Source organism: Phoca vitulina, unplaced genomic scaffold (assembly GCF_004348235.1).
Source record: "Phoca vitulina isolate PV1807 unplaced genomic scaffold, GSC_HSeal_1.0 scaffold68, whole genome shotgun sequence".
In the NCBI taxonomy this organism is placed as follows: Eukaryota; Metazoa; Chordata; class Mammalia; order Carnivora; family Phocidae; genus Phoca; species Phoca vitulina.
In genome coordinates, this window is record NW_022589771.1 from 6,973,435 (window position 1) to 6,992,808 (window position 19,374).

General features: G+C 61.2%; 1 protein-coding gene across 2 annotated transcripts; it reads left to right on the plus strand.

Annotated features, from left to right (window-relative positions):
• The first annotated feature begins 487 nt into the window (after window positions 1-487).
• GATD3A (glutamine amidotransferase like class 1 domain containing 3A) lies at window positions 488-13,477 on the plus strand. Of its 2 annotated transcripts, XM_032392623.1 has the most exons (7): window positions 489-668; window positions 989-1,041; window positions 2,310-2,423; window positions 3,087-3,206; window positions 6,532-6,624; window positions 8,716-8,872; window positions 10,010-13,477. In XM_032392623.1, exons 1-7 carry the CDS (start codon window positions 540-542, stop codon window positions 10,136-10,138), a joined length of 795 nt encoding a protein of 264 aa, XP_032248514.1. In that variant the 5' UTR covers window positions 489-539; the 3' UTR covers window positions 10,139-13,477. The 2 variants fall into 2 exon arrangements, with proteins under 2 accessions (XP_032248515.1, XP_032248514.1); XM_032392624.1 differs by lacking the exon at window positions 6,532-6,624 and having other exon boundaries at window positions 488-668.
• Window positions 13,478-19,374: the final 5,897 nt, after the last annotated feature.

Here is a 19,374-nt window from a genome sequence, read left to right on the forward strand (position 1 = left end):
TCCAACTTTTATAATATCCCGTGTTATTCTAGCTTCCCAGGAGGATCTCTGTGCAGAGATTAACCCTAGAAGTCTTAAAATGGAACAGTTTCAATATCAGTGACAGGGACAGCCTTGCGTTGAGCTGCCCAGTGTGTCTGCAGTTCCCCAGTGGCCTCCAACGGGGACCATTTAAATTATCTGGACCAGCTGTTGTGAGTTTGAAAATTGATAGATTAAAGGAGAGTATAATAATTTATGCAGTCGTCTCCTGCGAACTGACTCCTGGGTAACACCTAGAGGTTTTCAGCGGAGGAACCCCAGCTAGTGCTTGAAGGAGCCCTCCCATCCCCCGTTAGCAGTGACTTAGTTCAGGGAGGCCGGCTGCGCATCGGGCGGTGCGCGCCGCCAGCGGAGAACAGAGCGCGTGGTGGTGGGGGGAGGGCGACTTGCGCAGGCGCGGCCCCGCCCACCGGCGGGTTCGCGGGAACTGCGGCCAGGCCGACTGCGCAGGCGCTCTGTGACCGCGTGACCCTGCGACCCGCTGTCCCCGCGCAGTCATGGCGGCGGTCAGGGCCCTGGTGGCGTCCAGGCTACTGGCGGCCTCCGCGTTCGCGCCGCTTCATGCGTGCACCCCACGCGCGCCCCTCCACAGCTCCGCGCCGCGCCCGGGGGCCAGGGTCGCGCTAGTAAGTGGACGCCCGCGGGCGGGCCTGGGGGCGGGGCTGCCGCCGAGGTCGGGCCCCTGCCCTCCCCCAGGCCGACCCCTAACCACCCCCGCCCGAGGGCGAGCTCAAGTCACCCCCGCCCCCAGGTCGGGCCCCCGTGCCCCCAGCCCTGCGGCCGGGCTGGTCCGTTCACCCCCTGCCCCACCCCTGCCCAAGGTCAGAGCCTCCTCCCCGCCAACCCTCCGAGGCCAGCTCCCTTCTCCCCTCCAGGCCCGCCCTTCTCCGCCCTGCCCCGGCCAGCTGCCCCAGGTGGACCCCCCTTGACCCCCGCTCCCCTGCAGGTGCTGTCTGGTTGCGGAGTCTACGATGGGACCGAGCTCCACGAGGCCTCCGCGTAAGCCGTGGGGGACGGTTTGCTTTTCCCCAGCCGTTCGGAGACCCTTTGATTAGACGGGCAGAAGCGAGCGAGCGGGGAAACATTGGGGTCACTTGTGTGCGGCGCAGGGAGCCCCGGACAAGCCCGCTAAGTACCTTCCGTGGCCTTGTCCCCCAGAGATAACCACTGAACCCGTCTGGTGCTCTGTTAACGCCCGCCGGCTCACTCTGAAGTCCCCGGGCAGGCGTCCACATTCTCATTCGTGGCTCCAGTGTGATTTTAAGGTGCTGAGCCGCCCCGGGCTGTAGACAGGTTCTTCGACGTGGCCTGTCAGCTGCTAAGTCGTTTGTACTGTGTTTTTATTAAGAAAGGTTTGTGTGAGCAGGAGTGGTAGTGTTGTCCTATGTGGAGTAGGTTGGAGGGAGAGTCGGCGCGCGGTTGGGGAGCATGCCCCTCCCAAGTGCAGGGCTGCAGGGTGCCCAGAGGAGCCCGAGGCCCCTCCCCAGCCTGCGGCTTCCCTCGGGTGCCAGCATGGGCACTGGGCACGCAGCGGACTTTGGAGTGTGCCGAGCTCGTGGGTGGGAGAGGGCCAGGAGAGCTTCCAGATGGGGGCTCGGGGCAGGGGCACGAGAACGCAGAGGCACAGGGTGGCGGGCGGACAGCGCGGGCACGGACACGTGTGGAGGAGAGCCCTGCAGGTTACGAGGAGCAGAGCCTGAGTGCCAGGGTGGCGCTGGTCCTACCCGCTCATGCCCCTCACGCCGCCTCCTCTGAAGGGGGACGGTGAGAGCCCCGGCTCTAGAACAGATGTGGATGTGTGCCTGGCACAGAGCAGCCCTTGGGGAGACCTGCACATCTCTCCCCCAGCGCTCTGGCTGTGACGGGAAAGGTGCGACAGAGCAGGACTTGAACCTACTGTCCTGACCAAAGCCCAACTCGGATCCTCCAGCCCTGCACTGATTGGCCTATGGGAAGAAGAGCACCACGAAGCAGCCTGGGAACTTAGACGCCAGGCTGTGACCAGTCAAGTCACCTGTGCCCTGCACCCCAGTTTGTAAAGGGAGCTTGGGGACCAGCTGGGCTCTGCAGGCTAGTTCAGTGACAGCGAGTCTGGATTGTGGATGTTTGGGTCACTGGCAAGCCAACCGCAGCTTTCTGTAAAGCTGACGTGATGGTAACATACCTAAGGGGTGGATGGGGGGCACTGCAGAAGTCCTGCTCACAGAAGCGAGGTGGTAGCGCCGGGTCGGGTAGGTCTCAGCCTGTCCTGATTTTCTTCCGTGCAGGGTGCTGGTTCACCTGAGTCGTGGCGGGGCCGAGGTCCAGATCTTTGCTCCTGACATCCCTCAGATGCACGTGGTTGACCACACCAAGGGGCAGCCTTCTGAGAGCGAAACCAGGTTGGGTGCTGCCCCTCTCGCCCTGGAGTGTGGACAGGTGCCTGCTAGAAGCTCCCTGAGAACCTGTGTGCTTGGTTGCGTCGTCCTGGCTGCGGATCTGGTTGTGTTCCGGGCTGTTCTGATGCTCCTGTTGCTTTCTAATGCCTGCCACAAGTCGTCCTGCCTGTGTTTCGTGACCGCCTGCCGGGCGGCTCGGCTGGGACTGCTGCCTCCTGCCCCTGCTTGGGCCCCGATCTCTCTGGGTCTCTCTGAGCGTTTCTCTCCCTGAGGCACATGCAGTCTTGGCACACTCTCGCCCCTCCCGTCTTGCTCCGGCCGCAGGGTGCAGCCAGGGAGAGCTCTGTCTCCTGGGAGCTGCAGGGCCTCCGCTGGCCCGGGCTTTGTCTTCCTGCCCGGGCCCCGGGCCATGCAGCCTGGAGGAGGTAGCGCCAGCTGGGGTTGACCCCGGGTTGCCTCCCTCCCCCCGTGCGGTACCTGGACCTTCCCACCCCTGTCCTGTCTTTCGTCAGTGCCCAGGACTAAGTGCTGCAGATGCTGCGAGGGGCTAGACCGTCTTCCCTGGGGCGGAGGACCTGTGTTCTGCTCGTGCGGTGGCCTCCGCGCGCCCCGCTCTGCTCTCTGCACGCTGACGCCGTCCTCAGGCCTCTCTGTGTCCTCTCCCAGGAACGTCCTGACGGAGTCCGCGAGGATCGCGCGCGGGAAGATCACCGACCTGGCCAGGCTCAGCGCAGCCAATCACGACGCTGCCATTTTCCCCGGAGGCTTCGGAGCTGCCAAAAACTTGTGCGTGCTGGAGCTCTGGGGTCTCTGCTTTTCACCTGTAGCGGGAGACGGGGACGGGGGCCTGGGGTCCCAGAGGCTGCACGGAGCTGCGCTGTGACAGGACACCGCTGTGGGATGGGGCTCAGGTGGAACTTAAGCAAGACCTGGATTTTTGTCTCACTTCTTGCTGAGTGCTCTCGGTACCGGCCACACTTGGGGGGGCGTGGGCTTCCACTCATCCCACCACTGTGCTGGTGGTCTCGTCACATCAGGACCCGCGTGTCCGCACGTGTTACTCGTGGACACCGCCTCTTCGTGGGCCTTGCAGCAGGGAAACCGCTTTTCTGGTGGGCCGTGTGGAGGCTGGCCCCGACCGGAGGAAGGGAGTCCTTCCTTGTATTGTTCTCTGGGTCGTTGCCATGGTAGCTAGACCTCAAGCTGTCACCCCGCCGGCGTGACGTCCTTTGGGTTTCAGGTCCTCTTTCTGTTCTCATTTCTCTACCTCTTCTTTCTGCCCGCCTCATAGAAGTCCTCTGCGCTGGCCTCACCAGCCCGGCACATCCCTTCCGAGGCGGCTTCACCGTAGCTGGCTTGGGAAGACAGGAAGCAGCTGTACCCCACGCTGTGGGGTTCACACGTGGACCCTAGTGGAGTAACAGCCTGGGCTGGGTGGGTTTCGATGGAAACCCAGCAGATCAGCAGATCGGGCTCCAAGTGGAGCGTTTTCCTTTTTCTCGGAGGAGCCGGCTGCTCTGGCCCACGCCCAGGGGCCCCTGACGGAGTGGCTGGCTGTGAGCTCAGGCAGCCAGCCCCAGCCCTCCGCCTCCCTGCTCCCGCCCCTCCCCTCCCAGATCAAGTGGGTGCCGGGTGCCGCCTGCACCCTCACCGCACAGCCTCGGCCAGCGCGTACCCCTTGGGTTTCCTTGCTGTGCTGTCTGGGTGTCCTTGAAGGTCTCTGCTCACCACTGCCTGCTAGGATGGGCTCCTGTTCTCCCTCTCCTCCTCCCCACTCTCGAGTTCTCTGTGAGCATCGTGGGAACTGGCCAGGCCCTCTTCCCAGCTGCTCCTTCGTGGAGTCTCCCCTCCTGCCCCGGCACCCCTCTCTCACCTCCCCAGGAGTTTCGTCTGTATCTGGACCATGGACCTTCCCCTTACTGGCCCGTGTGGCCAGCTGCTGCCCAAGACTCGCAGCAGAATGTCCCCTCGATGGGCAGAGCTGCTTCCCCTAACCTGGACCCTCGTCCGTCTACTCTCCCTCCCTGTGGACTCCTTGTGCGTCGGGCATGGGGCGGGGCAGGGTGGGGCCAGACGCCTTGGACCCTTGTGCTCATTGCCCCCCACCCCCGTTTGGGTTAGTTGATGGGTGCTGTTCCCCTGCAACAGTGTCCTGGCTGGCTGTGTCCGGGTGCCCTGCACCCAGAAGTGAGGGGCAGGGCAGGCTCCCTAACGTGTTCCGACACCTCGTGGCTCCCCTCGGCCTGCAGACATCTGAACGGCTTTGTCCAGATCCCAACCCCATGTGCCCAGCCCCTGGAAGCGGTTCCCATACTCCTTCATCCTGCTGGGAGCCCTGCCTCCCCCTCATGTCCACTTTGTCTTGCAAGAACCAGCCTGTCGGGCGAGCTTCCCTTGTCACTGCTTCCTCCACGCTTCCTTCCCTTGTCACTGCTTCCTTCACGTGCCAGCAAGATGGCAGAGAATGGCCTCTGTTGGCTGGGCTTGGCGCTGCCAGGACCGGGCTCTCTTCCTCGGGAAGATAAGCCTTGTCTCTGACCGTTAGCACCTCCCCTGGGGGGAGGGCACTTCAGGGATCTGCTGGGGCTGTGTCCGTGGCACAGATGACCACCCACGCGCGGTTGGCGTGGAAGCACAGATAGGAGGGGCGCCGGGTTGTTGGTGGGTCTTTGCATTCGAGGGAGCGGTCGCCTTGGTGATAAGCGCTCATTTCTGTGAGCTCAGTCTTCCTTGGGGGAAGCTGTGGCTTATGGTCGCTTGCCCCATTCCTCCCGACCTCTCCAGAAGACAGGCCGGCTCGCTGTGATCGGTCTCCTTAGCCGTGGCTGCGGTGGCCGTTGGTCGTGCCGTGTGCACACAGCAAGGGACGGCAGGCGAGTTCGCTGGGGACAAGTTCCCAGTGGGAACTCGCTCTCTCCTGTCTGGGGCCTCAGGCTTGTCCCTGCACTGTTTCCCCCTTTCACATGTGCTTCCCAAGAGATTCCCGTGTGGTTGTATTAAAAATCTAACCAGGGCGTCTGGCTGGTGCAGTTGGTTGAGTGTCCACCTCTTGATTTCGGCTCAGGTTGTGATCTCAGGGTCGTGGGATCGAGCCCCACGTCGGGCTCCGTGCTTGTTGGGAGTCTGCTTGAGATTCTCTCTCTCCCTCTCCCTCTGTCCCTCCCCTCTGTGCGCATTCTCACTCTTTGTGAGATAAATCTTTTTTTTTAAAAAAAAGAAGTCTAACCAGATGGAGGCCTGTTAAGCTTATCGTTCTGTATTTTGTGTTTTTCACAAATGGTGTGGCTTGTTGGTGGCGCATTAACCACCTCACGGCTGCACACGCAGATCCCGTCGGGAAGACGACCCAGCTCTGGTGGACAGTGGTGGTTTCCAGTTCTCACTTCTGGCCTGACAGCTTTTGGGGGATATAGCTGACTTGCATCGAGAGGGTGAACTGGGATACGTTTGGCCGTGCGGCACACCGAGACCGCCGCAGGATGGCAGAGCTGCGTGGCGACCACGCGTCTCCCAGGCCTGTGCCCGCGACACTGCGGTAGTCGGCCCAGGACGGAGGCGTCCACCCGTGCCCAGAGCAGAGGGCCAGAGCGGGGCTCTGGATAAAGCGCGTGTACTTCGGGGTTGCCTCCCAGGGAGGTGCCGGCGCGTAGCCGGTGGGAGGGGAGGCCGTCCAGACCGCTGAGCTGTCCTCGCTGTGCCAGGGAAGCGGCGTCTCTAACCGCATCATTTCCTCCTCCGTGGATTGTCTGTCACGGCTTTTAGGCCTGTGGCGTGTCTTGCTGCCCCTTAGCTTATGGAGCAGACCTCTGATGACCCCTTGGGTGTGGCCCACTGCCCGCGCACCTGCCGGCTTTGGTTCGCTCGGGATCGGCTTCCCCACCTCACCTCTCCGCTGCCCCCTTCTCTGCTGTGCTTGCTTCTTTCTGTTTTAAAAAGTAGAAAAAATTATGTATATAATTAAGTGGAAAACCACGCACAGGCACAGTAACTGCTTGTCTCAGGTGCTGGGGAGTTAGTGGAGTGATGGGTACACGTCCAGGGTGGGGTCGGAGGCTCCCCGGGCACGTAGACCCCCAGCTGTGAGATCTGAGGACGCCTCTTCTCGTGGTAGGAGCACGTTCGCTGTCGACGGGAAAGACTGCAAAGTCCATGAGGACGTGGAGCGGGTCCTGAAGGAGTTCCACAAGGCCGGCAAGCCCATTGGGTATGTGGGGGGCGGGGCGCGTGGGCTTAAGGCTGTTTTCACTCGGGCTTCACGCGCCGTCACAGGTGCCTTCCAGCTTGGAAAACTGTGTGGTCACGGCAGTTTGTCCTGGTGACTTAACAGGAAGGAGAGCTTCCAGGAGGCTCCCCAGGCAGTCCTCCCCTGACCCCAGCCTTTTCCAGCACCCCTTCCCCTCGCCTGGCGTCTGCCCGCCTGTCCTCGCTCGGGCTGGGCTGGTGCCGGGTGGCCCTCAGGCCGTTGCCGCTGCCCTCCCAGGGCAGTGAGCCCGCTGCGCGCCCAGACTCAGCGGCACGGCCTCCGCTCACCAGGCCCGAGCTCGTCACCTGCGGCCTGCACCGACCTCGCAGCGGTTGTCCCCGCTCCCGCGCTAACGCATGGGTTGCTCGTCCACGTGAATGCACTGCAGCGTGCAGATGGCTCGGCTTGGGCCTGCTGGTTCGAGAAGCCCCCTCAGGAGCTCTGCTCTGCTCGACGCACCGGAGACGGTGGGTGCGGACGTGGGAGCACGCCGGCCTCCTGACAGCTGTGTGAGCAGGGTCGTGTTAGGACGGCCCCTGCGAAGGTCACTCACCGGCACTCGTGCGCAGTCACTTGCGGGAGCCCCTCCTCGCGGAAGGCGCCGGCCTCGGCCCCGTGGGCTGGGAGCACGTCTGCTCGGAAGACGCCGCGCTGCCCAGGGAGCGGTCACGGCGCCGCCACCGGCCTCTCCCCTGGCCGGACGCTGTCCCTGGAGCAGCACCCATTATGTGGGCGGGCGTCAAGGAGGACCCTGTGTCGGAAGCACAGGTGGGAGCGAGGGGTCTGGTGGCTGTGCCGCCCTGCTCGTGTGTCCCCTGAGCTCGGGCCTCCCCGTCTGCGGCCCGAGAGGGCCGATGGCCGCGGCGCCGTTCGCGTGCGTCCCGTGCTGGCTGCCAGGTGTCCGCGGGCTTGTGATGTGGGGCACTTCAGAGACACCGGGTCCGATCACTTTTTACCTACTTGGCGGCAGAGAGAGGTTTTCTCCCACGGGTTTCTTTTCTTTTTTTTTTTTTTTTAAAGATTTTATTTATTTATTTGCGAGGGAGAGAATGAGAGACAGAGAGCATGAGAGGGAGGAGGGTCAGAGGGAGAAGCAGACTCCCTGCCGAGCAGGGAGCCCGATGGGGGACTCGATCCAGGGACTCCAGGATCATGACCTGAGCCGAAGGCAGTCGCTTAACCAACTGAGCCACCCAGGCGCCCTCTCCCACGGGTTTCTAAGCACGTTGTTGTGGGTGTTGTGAAGTTTGAAAAAGAATGTAAGTGTGTCCTGACGTTATTTTGTCACGGCTCGTGGAGCAGCGTGTCCGCAGAGCCGTTCCGGCAGGCGCGGGAGAAGCAGGCAGGCGTGCTGGAGATGAGCCGGGGCAGCGGGCTGCTGGCAGCGTGCGTGCCAGCGGGGAGGGCAGGGCGGCCCGGCTGCAGCCCTGTGCCGAGCGCGTACCGCCTGCCGCGGGCAGGGCCCCGGCGCAGGGTCTGATGCTGCCGGTCAGCAGGGCCTCCTGCGGGAGCAGAGCCTCGTAGGAGCCCCGAGGGCAAGCGCCGGCCACACAGCCCCACACGCGCGCCCAGGAGCGAACCGCGAGGCTCAGGCGCCTTGGGAATGGCCCGTGTGGGTGTAGTGGGGCTTGCTGCTCTCCCGGGAGGGGGCCCTTCGCTCCTGTGGTGCCCGGCACACCCACGGGTCCCATGAGACCGCTCTTGCACCCTCTCCAGAGAAGTCCGTGCTGTGTGAAGAGCCACCCCGAAACTCGGGCCTAAGTCTGCTGTTGCAATCCGAGCCCTTCTCTGCGCACAGCATGGCGGGTGGCCCGGTGCCCGCTGGCCCCCTGCTCCGTGGCCAGGCCTGACCCCCGGGCGCCCAGAGCCTGCAGCACATGCGGGGAGTGAGCTGAGGCCCACTCCTCACTCCGTGGGCTCAGCGGCTACCGTTTGTGCTCATCCTCAAGGTCAATTCCGTTCCTTCGGTATTCCCTGCTGCGCCCCGGGCCCGGTGGCCACCCGTGCTCTCCTGAGCCGACCCCCGTGCCGACCGTGTCCCTCACTTTTCAGCCTGTGCTGTATCGCTCCCGTCCTGGCGGCCAGAGTGCTCCGTGGGGTCGAGGTCACCGTGGGCCACGAGCAGGAAGAAGGCGGCAAGTGGCCCTACGCAGGGACTGCGGAAGCCATTAAGGCCCTGGGCGCCAAGCACTGTGCGAAGGGAGTGACCATATCCTTTCCGGCAGCCAGCGTGGCAGTGGCGTGTGGTGCTGGGGACCCCTCCTCTGACCCTTGGCGACTGCCCTGGGCAGGCAGTCTCTTGAAGTAGGACTGCGCTGTTGGGGGCCTCTGCGAGCAGGTGCGTGACGGGCCTGGCACCCAGTGCCATGACGCACCGGTCCCCAGGCCGTTTCCAGGTTGGCCCCGGGGACGCTCGCTGTGTGCGGCATGCCCCAGGTCTGGAGCTCTGCTGGGCTGCCTGGTCCGGCGAGTGGACGGCTTCAGGCTCGATGGGGACGAGTTTCTGGCCGGGAGGGGAGGGAGCACGCGCCCCAGGGTGGGGGGAAGCTGCAGAGGGAAGAAGTACGGGGTGGGGGGTGGCTTGGCTGGAAGCCCCTGGGCAGTGTGGATGGGTAGCCACCCCAGTGGCCTTGTTGGCCCCTGATCGTCCTGCGGGTGCCCAAGTGCTGTGCGCACAGAGCCTCGGGCCACCGGCTGACCACGTTCCGGGCCCGCAGCTGGACCCAGACTCTCCACGTGGGCCAGAGGTGAGGAGCGGAGGGTGCGGGAGACAACACCAGGACCCTCTGGGTGTCTGTCTCGAAGGTGCCTTTCTCTTCTTGCGCACGGTTTCGGGCGAAGGGTTCCCTCTCCCTCCCGTGCGGAGTGGCCGGCAGGGCCAGGCCTGTCATTGCCTGGGGTCTGGGTGACCGGGACAGGAGCCCAGCTTGTGTAGAGGGGGGTCCCAGGTTGGGTTGGCCCCTTGCCGTGGACGAGCTCTCTGGTTTAGTTTATTGATTGGAAGAACAGAGCTGCTTTCGCTCGCTCCAGGGTTGCTGTGGGGCCCAGCTGGCGCTCGTGTGCGTGCAGCCCAGGTCTGTGGGTGCGTCTGGGTCCCGTGGGCTGGGCCGCCCTGGGGCGTCCTGTGAAGCCAGCACTGTGCTGGCTGAGGTTGGGAGGACTGCATCCCCCAGTCCCGAGCGCAGGCGGTACAGAACGGGGCCCCGTGGGCAGAGACTGCAGCGGGAGGAAGCTCCGCCGCGAGCTGCCTTGAGAAGGGGGGCTGGGGCGGGGGCCGCGGTGGACGCTTCGCGCCTGCACTCCTCTAGTCCTTGCTGGGTGACGTTTTCCCATAACTTCCGTGCACGAAGCTCACGTGGACCAGAAAAACAAGGTGGTCACGACCCCGGCCTTCATGTGCGAGACGGAGCTTCACCACATCCACGACGGGATCGGGGCCATGGTGAAGAAGGTGCTGGAACTCTGTGGAAAGTGACCATGCCGCGAGCCCTGCGGCCTCCACCAGGGGGAGCTGGTGGCCTGCTTTCCCCGTGGCTTTGCTTTTCCTTCTGTAGGTGTCTTCTGCCCGAGGGGGCGTCCTTGGGGCCAGGGATGGATCGGTGTGCGGCATTCTGTCCACACGCGGAGGCTGGACCCCTTGTGTGACCTGAGATCGAAGTGGGGCCTGCTCTTTCAGAGAATTGGGAGACACGTCCCCCCACTGCCTCACGTTGGCTGGCCTTAGGATACGTGGTGTTTGGGAGGAAAGAATTTTTTTGAGTTTACGAATCTAGTAGTTAGGAAATTGAATTATCATACTTATTGGTAATTGAAAGTTCTCTAGGCTGGAGTAAATATGTACTAAAACGGGAAGGGGGTTGCACTGAGGCCGGGGAGAATAAACTGCTTTCCAGACGGACACTCTGCCGGCGTCTGAAGCTGGTGTGTGAGGCGCGTGAGCGAGGTTTCTTGCTTTCCGGGAAGGAAGGGACGTTGTGGACTCTCGGCCTGCGTGGTCAGCCTGCTGGGTCGGGGCTGTCGGGTTGTCCCAGGCCACGAGCGACAGCCCACGTGAGCTGATAAAGCGCCATGGGTGTGCTTCTGTGTGGGGAGAGACGTCTCGGGCCGCAGCCCGTGTGTGGCGCGGGCTTCCTCCGCTGTAGCACGTTCCCCTCCGGCCCGCGTCCTGTGCCCCCAGGGATGCCCCCATGCGCAGCTGCCGGGGTCCCGCGTCCTGTGCCCCCGGGGACGCCCCCACACGCAGCTGCCGGGGTCCACGTAGTGGGCCGTTCAGTTTGGGCCTGGGGACGGGGCACAGAGGCCCAGGCCCCCCACCCCCGCTGCTGTGAGAGGTAAGTGATGAGCCTCCTGGTTTTCGGGCCTGGGGCGGGGCAGTAACACGTGATGCCGTGCCGCCCGGCCCCCCGGCCCACCTGCTGTCTGGGTCAGCTGGCCTCGACATGTCTGACCTCCCACGGGAACTCTGTTCTCTGGGGGCCTGCCTATCCCCCCCCGCAGCAGGAGCCCCCTCGGCCCACCTGCGGGCACCAGGATCGCCCTTGCTCTGGGCAGCCTCCCAGGGCCCGCCGGAGGTCAGGTCACTGAGGGTAACTGTCTCCTTCCTACGAAACTTGTCTGTCGAAACCCTTGTGTGTGTGTCTGCGCGTAGGGAAGAGCGCCTGGGCCCCAGGCGTGCAGCTCGGGGAGGCGTCACAGCAAGCCCAGCTGGGGCCAGAGAGCAGAGGGTCTCCCCGCCCCTACCAGGCCCGAGCGCTCTCGGCTCTGGGCACGGGGAGCCCTTGCTGTGTGGCTTTCCTCTGTGGACGAGTTCTCCCCAGCGGGTCTCTCCACGGGCTTTCCCGTGTCACGCAAGCACTGCCTTCGAGAACGTTCTTGTAGGTGCTGGGGTGTGTTTCCGGGCACGTCGGGTGCTACGTCCCGGTGTGGGCTTCTGGGCTGTAGGGTGTTCGAGCTTGGCTTTCGTGAACACGGGGCTGCAGTGCGCGAGCGCCCCAGCCACCCCCGGCCACCGGGGCTCTTAGGCCTGGTGGGCCTTCGCGTGTCCTGAGGGCCACCCCACAGGTGTGGATGGTGTGGCCCTGGGTTTTCTCTGGTGGCTCCCTGATGTCTGCTGTCTCCGATCACCTTTTTGTCGATTTTTCTGCCTTTTGGCAGTCTGCTTTGCTGAAGCACGTGTTTGGGTTCTTATTCGTTATTGGAGCTACGTGTGCGCTTCTGATTACATGTCCTCCGTCAGGTACGTGGGTCATGCATGTTTTCTTCCATTGGCCTTTCTTCTTCAAGGGGGCCTCGATGAGCACATCCTCCTGGCTTTTGTGTAGGCCCGTCCACGGCCCTTTCTGGCGTGTGGTGTTCTGTCGAAGATAACTCCTCCCGGGTCAGGGAGGCCTTCCCCGTGTTCTCTGTTGTCTGCCCTCCACCTTCACGTCACTCGTTCATCTGGAAGCTGCGGTGATGAACCCATCTGCTCTGCAGTTTGATTTCTTCTGGAAACGCCAGGGGACGTGCCCCCGGAGCAGAGCGGCGGTGTTCAGCGGCCCAGGAGCTGTCCCCATGTGGCCGTGCGCCCTCGGGAAGTGGGCCCTGGGCAAGGGCAACCGCTGGCACCGCCCAGAGCCTGCACTCGCCCCCACTTCCTCGGGGGTCTCCGCAGGGGCACGGGTGATCTCAGGCGCTGTGGGGCGCAGAGCCCCTGACGGCAGAGCCACGCTGGGGAGATGGCAGGCTGACTGGGTCCCCCCTCTTGCTGTGCTTCCCGGGAAGGGTGGGTGAGCAGAGAGGGAAGGGGGGGACGCAGGGACAAGTCCCACAGGAATGCTCGGTGATGGGGTAGATTCGCGCCGTTCTGTGTGCGGGCCGTCGTCGTCCATCCTGTAGCTTTTCAAGATGAAGTGTCTGATCGCCCAGTTTGGAAGGGCACGTGCGTGCCTTGCTTTCCTCCTAAAATCCCGCGGAAGTGATGAGATTCAGTGCATGATGCTAGTGCGCGTGGCCTCCAGAGCCCGGAGGCACCTGCCCCTGCTCGCTGAACTGTTGGGGCAGCCCTGGGGGGCGGTCCTGACCGGCCGCGGTGGAAGGTCCGGCAGGAAGACCGGCGCCGGAGCCTGTGCTCAGGAAGTAGATCTGAAGCGTTGGGAAGGCTCGGAGGGTGGCCGCAGCAGACCAGAGCCAGATGGAGTCGGTCACTTACTTGTTGGCAACGATCGAGTGCCTGCTGGATGCGGGGCGCTGTCCCAGAGCTTGGGGGGGCGGGTGCAGCAGGTAATGGGCTGAGGCTGGCCGTGTGTAAAGAACATTCCAGATGGGGGCCCAGCAGGAATGGCTAGAGAGTTAGTTCAAGCGCATCACGGGCGTGGGCGGCAGAGGGTACGGGTGATGTGCCTGGTGTCCGTGACAAGACCGTGGACGGAGGTCCCTGGAAACTTGTTGACACGGAGGCTGGGCCGAGGAGCATGCTTCTGTCCTCTGAAAGAGATTGTGGAGAATTAGTATAATTTCTTCCTCAAATATTTGGTAGAATTCACCAGTGAACCCATCTGGGCCTGGTATTTTCTGTTCTGAAAGGTTATTAATTATTGACTCAATTTTTCTTTAATAGATGCAAGCCTCTTCACGTGTCTTTTAAGGAACAGGTCCATTTCAGCCAAGTTACCAAATGCTTGGGCATCGAGTTGTTCATAGTATTTGTTTATCATCCTTTCACTGTCTGTGGATCAGTACTGGCTTTTCTCAGAGCCAGCTTGTGGTCTCATTGATTTTTTTTTTTTCTATTTCATTGATTTCTGCTCTGATTTTTATTGTATCTTATTTTTGTTTGCTTGCTTTGGATTTATAATATGTTTTCCTTTTCCAGATTTTCTAAGGTTATACATTTAGATCTTTTTTCTTTTCTAACATATGCATCTGATGCTGTAAATTTCCCTCTGAGCACTGGTTTTGCTGCATCTCACACATTTTGATTAAGTTGTATTTTGATTTTCATTTAGTTCCAAATATTTTTAAATTTCTCCTGAGACTTCTTCTTTGATCCATGTGTTATTTAGGAGTGTGTTGTTTAATCTCCAAGTATTTAGGGATTTTCCAATCACCTTTCAGTTCCTGGTTTCATTCTCCTGTGGTCTGAGAGCAGATGTTGTGTGGTTTCTATTCCTTTAAATTTGTTGAGGTTTGTTTATGGCCCAGAACATGGTCTGTCTTGGTGAGTGCCCCCCGTGAGCTCGAGAGGCATTGTATCCTGTTGTTGGATGAAGTGGTCTGTGGATGTGCGTTACGTCCCGTTGGTGGAGGGTGGTGTTGAGTTGGATTGTGTCCTTGCTGATTTCCCGCCTCCTGGATCTGTCCTTTCCTGAGACCGCTGTTGAAGCCCTCAGCTGTAATGGTGGGTTCATCTGTTTCTCCTTGCAGTTCTGTCACCCTTTGCCTCACGTAATTGATGCTCTGTTGTTAGGTGCTTATGTGTTAAGGATTGTTACTTCTTCTTGAAGGATTGACCCTCTTGTTATTATGTAATACCGTTCTTTATCCCTGGTAACTTCCTTTGCTCTGAAGTTGCTGTGTCTGAAATTAATAAAGCAACTCCCACTTTTTTTTTTTTTTAATTTTTTTTTTAAAGATTTTATTTATTTATTTGAGAGAGAGAATGAGACAGAGAGCATGAGAGAGGGGAGGGTCAGAGGGAGAAGCAGACTCCCCACTGAGCAGGGAGCCCGATGCGGGACTCGATCCTGGGACTCCAGGATCATGACCTGAGCTGAAGGCAGCCGCTTAACCGACTGAGCCACCCAGGCGCCCCAGCAACTCCCACTTTTGATGAGCGTTAACATGGCGTATCTTCCTTTATCCATTTACTTTTAAGCTAAATGTGCCTGTATATAAAGTGGGCTTCTCGTAGACTACATACAGTTGAGCTGTGTCTTTGATCCACTCTGATGGTCAGTCTTTCCATAGGTGCGTTTGGACCACTGATGGTCACAGTGATGACTGATACTGTTGGACTAATGTCGACCACACCCGTGACTCTTCTCTATTTGTTGCCTTTGGTCTTTGTCCTGTTTTTGTCTTCCCCTCTTTTTCTGCCTTGCATGGTTTTAATTGAGCATTTTATACGGTTCTGTTTTCTCTCCTTTTGTAGCGAATCAGCTAAACTACTTTTTCACTGGTTTTCCTTGCTGCCCTACAGCTTGCAGTATGTTTACAACTAATCCACTTCTTTCAAATAATACCGTGTCAGCTCCCAGGTGTTAGGAGTGCCTTCTGGTCACGTGGTCATCCTGATTCCTACCCCCCATGCCTCGTGTCCCTGCTGCCATGCACTTCCTTACCTGCAAGTCATGATCATTGACTGACGTTGTGCCTGTTATTTTGAATGAACTGCTGATAGATCAAGTAAGAATAAGAAAAGCAAGTTGTTACTTTTTCTTCACTTCTCCTTTCTTTATGTGGATCTGAGTTTCTGGCCCACGTTACTTCTCTGAGAAGAACTTCTTTTAAGCTTTCTTGCAAGGCAGGTCTGCTGGCCAGTTCCCTCAGTTTTAGTTTGAGAAAGTCTTTGTTTCTCCTTCACTTTTGAAAGACAATTTCATGGTGGAGAAATCTAGATTGGTGGGTTTTTTTCTCTCAGCACTTTTAAGTATTCACCCTGCTGTCTTCCCGCTCACATGGTGTCTCAGGAGACATTGGAAGTCATTCTTTGCTCCTCGATAAGGTGTTTTTTTCCTCCAACTTCTTTCAAGACTTTATCTTGCTCTCCTGTGGTGTGAATGTGAGAGGCCCAGCTGTAGATCTTCGGCGTATCGCCTTTACCTGCTCTGTGCTGAGGGCTGTTTGGACCACCCAGCAGAGCAGGCCGTTCTGGGATCGGCCCAGCAGCCCTGCGGGGTGTTCTCTCCGCCGCACTTCTGCAGGGAGGCTGTGTGGCTGGACGTTCTCACTGGTTCTCGTCGGATCTGGAAGTGCTCCCTGGTGCCTGGCGCTTCCTCTGTGTGAGAAAGGAGTGGGCGGGCGCCGAGGGGGGACGCGCTGGCCTGGGACGGCCCTGCAGCTGCGCTGGCGGGAGGCGGAGCTCCCGAGACCGGGGGCAGGGGTGCCGGAGGTCCTGCCCCGAGAAGCTGCACCGGTGATCACAGGGGCACGAACAGCCCCGGGAAGACCAGCCCAGATGGTGGACGCACAGAACCGTGAACAAATAAAACGATGTTTGAAGCCACTAAGTTTTGGGGTAGTTTGTTACTCAGAAGAGGCAACTGATAGACCCCTGCCCAGGCTGGGCGGGAGGCCCGTCCAGGAGGCTGCCTGCGTCACGAGGTCTGTGCCCCTGGCTGAGCCCCACGGGGCTGGGTGGGACCGTTCTCGCTCATCTCGGGGCCGAGCCCCCCGCCCGGGGCCTGGTGTGACGTAAGCCCTGAGCGGGCACCTGTGGGAGGCACGAGTAAATTCACTCCAGCACTTTGGCAGCTGCCCCCGATGAGCCTTTCCTCACTAGCCTGCCCGGCAGCGGGGGTTTGGGATCTGGAAGGGGGTCTGGGGAAAGTCGGCAGGTCTCGCAGGCACCTGCAGCTCCAGGCGGGTGGAGGCAGGACGGGGGCTGGGGTGCGGGAGGGGCCGGTGCTCGGGCGGCGCATGGCGGGACGGGTGGGCTACAGCTCCCGGAGAGCGTCAGACCTGCCCAGGTCGGGCTGGGCCTGCCCCCCTCCCCGCAGGCTCGGGGCACGGAGTGCTGCTGGGGGCCCGCGGCTGGGTGGCCATCGGGGCTGCGTGGCGCAGGGGTCCCCCTGCTGCAGCTCCGAGCCAGGCTGCTGTCTCGTCAGCCTTTCTTCTTAAATGTTTTTTTTTTTTACTGTGGTAAAATATACACAACGTGAAGTTTATCGTTTTAGCCATTTTAAAACGCACCTTCAGTGGGTAGGCACATCGCACTGCTGGCAGCCGTCCCCACCGCCCGCCTCGGGCCCATGGCGTCTTCCCAAGCCGGGATTCGGTCCCGGGAAAGCGCTGACTCCCCACCGCCGCCCCAGCCCCTGGCGCCCCCGCCCGCTCTGTGTCTGAGTCTGCTGCCCTGGCACCTCGTATGAGGGTGTGTGGTGACCGGCCGACGTCCCTGAGTGCGATGTCCTCAGGGTTCACCACGTTGTCGCAGGTCTTCCTTGGATCGGCTGGGCAACAGTCAGCATTTGGTTTGTCCGGTCGTTGGGGCAGGTGATGGACACCGGCTGGCCTCACCGTAGGCCTTGTGCGCCATGCTGCTGTGAACGCGCGTGTCCAGATGCCAGGTGGCTGACTGGTTCTTTGGGGGATGGGCCCAGAGGTGGGATTCCTGCACCGCATGGCGGTTCCGTGTTTGATTTATTGAGGTACCCCGCACTGTCGTGCACAGCGGCCGCCCCACCTTGCATTGCTGCGCCTCCTTGTCCCGTTGCGATAATCGCCAGCGTAGTGCGTGCGGGGTGGTTCTGGGGGCTTCTTGCTGGGCCTTGACTACAGTGCTCCCCAAGGAGCCGCTCTTGACCTCGCGGGTCACTTCTCAGTGGTTGTGCTCTCCCCGCCCATGAGCTCTGCTGGACACCAAGTGACCCGGAGCCCCAGCTGTGACCCTGTGTGTATCATTCATCTCTTTGTTGAGCGGCTGCTGAATGTGGGGTCCTCCAGGCTGGCAAAGACCCCTTCAGGAAGCCTGGCTGGACGCACGTCTGAGCTCACCCTGGCTGTAAGCGTCCAGGGAGCGTGCACGGCTGGCGCTGCAGATGCAGGGCGGCCATGGGACTTGTGGGGGAGGTGTCTGTGGGGGGCTTCAGGGGGTCCCGGATAAAAGCCAAAACCATCGTCCAAGAGAAAAACAGGTTTTTGGTGGGGAGGAAACACCCTAGGTGTTGATGTGCGTGGGGTCCACCCATGCGTGCAGGGCGCTTTCTAGAACAGGCATCCCCGACGAGGCACGCCCGGCTCCCCCAGATGCCTGTCCAGGTGGCCGTGGGGCTCCACTCAGGCCCTGAGCCCTGTGTTCCGGTCACGCGTGTCCTCTGGGGAGCTGCTTTGGGAGCCAGGAGCGTGTTGCTGGGGATATCGGAGAGGGTGCCAGACGTCCCTCTGATGACAGTAGACTTGGAGCCCTGGAGGGATCCAGGCTTGTGCCGTAGTCAGCTGGTGCCACTCGTCTGTGCTCAGAGCCTGTGCCCGTGGCCACCGGTGGCGCTGCCCGGGACCCAGGGCGCCTCTCGTTTCCTGGGTGGTGTCGGCAGGGCCCTGGCTCCTGACCCCGCGCAGTGGCGCCTCGGGCAGGTCCCGAGACTGCCATGGCCATAGGGAAGCGGAGGTGAGAGCACGCACTCACGGGGCTCACGGGGGCTTGCGGTGTGCGTGGTGGTGTGTGCACGTGTGTGGGGTGGTGCGTGTGGGTACAGATGTAGGTTTGTGTGCATGCGGGACGTGTTACACACGCGTGCAGGGCTGAGTGGGTGCGTGCGAGCCTCTCGGATGGCGTCAGGCAGATGCCAGCCCACGGGCACTGCGTCCACGCTGTGTGTGTTGATTACTTTGCAGTATGAGTCTCCTTCTTAGAAACCAGTGCAGCCCCAGGAAAACGGGCCCCAGCCAGTCATGTGGAGACCCGGACCCGTGGCCCAGCTCTGCAGAACCATGCAGGGGGCAGCAAGGGACAGGGACGGTGTGGGTGCCACTTCTGACCACAGGGCTTTGCTGTGGCGACAGCAGGCCGGGCCTCCCATCCCCCTCCGCCTTGCTCAGAAAAGCTTTGGGCAGTTCCTGGGACCCCTGCTCTCCACCAGGAGGGGCAGAACTCGGGGGGACTGGACGTGCTGAGCAGGAAGCCAGAAGGGTCCTGACGGGCACGACCCAGAGGAGCTGGGGGCCTGCTTTGGAGCGTCTTTAATTCGTGGGGACGAGAGCGGTGGCCCAGGGCTCAGGGGCACCCAGGGTGGTGGGCCTGCAGCTGGTGGGTAGCCTGCCTGCCCTGTCCACGGGCCGCTGCAGAAGTATCCTCGGCAGCTGCCGGCACCCTTCCGTCCAGGCGGTTCTGAGGGGCAAGTGGGGTCACACTCGCACTGGTGCTTTGAAAACCACGACTCTGCAAACACAGACGCGCTCAGGGGTCACAGTTGTCCCGCGTCCGCTGCTGAGACCCTTTCCAGGGAGACCTTGGAGTTTGCTGTGCGGGGCTGCAGAGGCTCCGACCTTGGCCCTCGGGCCCAGCAGGCACAGGCCTTGTTTTACGCATTGGTCAGCCTTAGGGATCCGCTCACACTTGCCTCCCCTCCCTTAGGCTTTCCAGAACCTTCCAGCTCCCGGGCCCCCATTGCTCACGTGACCACGCTTCCCCCAGGGCATGCCCCCATGTGCCAGGCACTGTCCATACCTGATGCCGCGGACTCTTCTCTGCACACCTGTGGCAGGCGCAGGCTTCCCCCCGGCCGCCGTGACAGGCCAGCTTGGACTACGCGGCACCTTCGTCCTCGCCGTCTGGAGATCACAGGGGCCAGGGCATTTGCTGGAAGCTCTGGGGCTCCTTGGCTCGTGGAAGCATCTCCCGATCTCTGCCTGCACCGTCCCGTGGCAGCCCCCTTGTGCGCCTGCGTGCACACCTCCCCATTGTGTAAGGAAACCAGTCCTAGGAGGTGTGAGCCCACCCTGGTGACCTCATTTTAGCTTCATCGCATGTGCAAAGACCCTGTTTCCAAATACGGTCACTTCCCCAGGTGC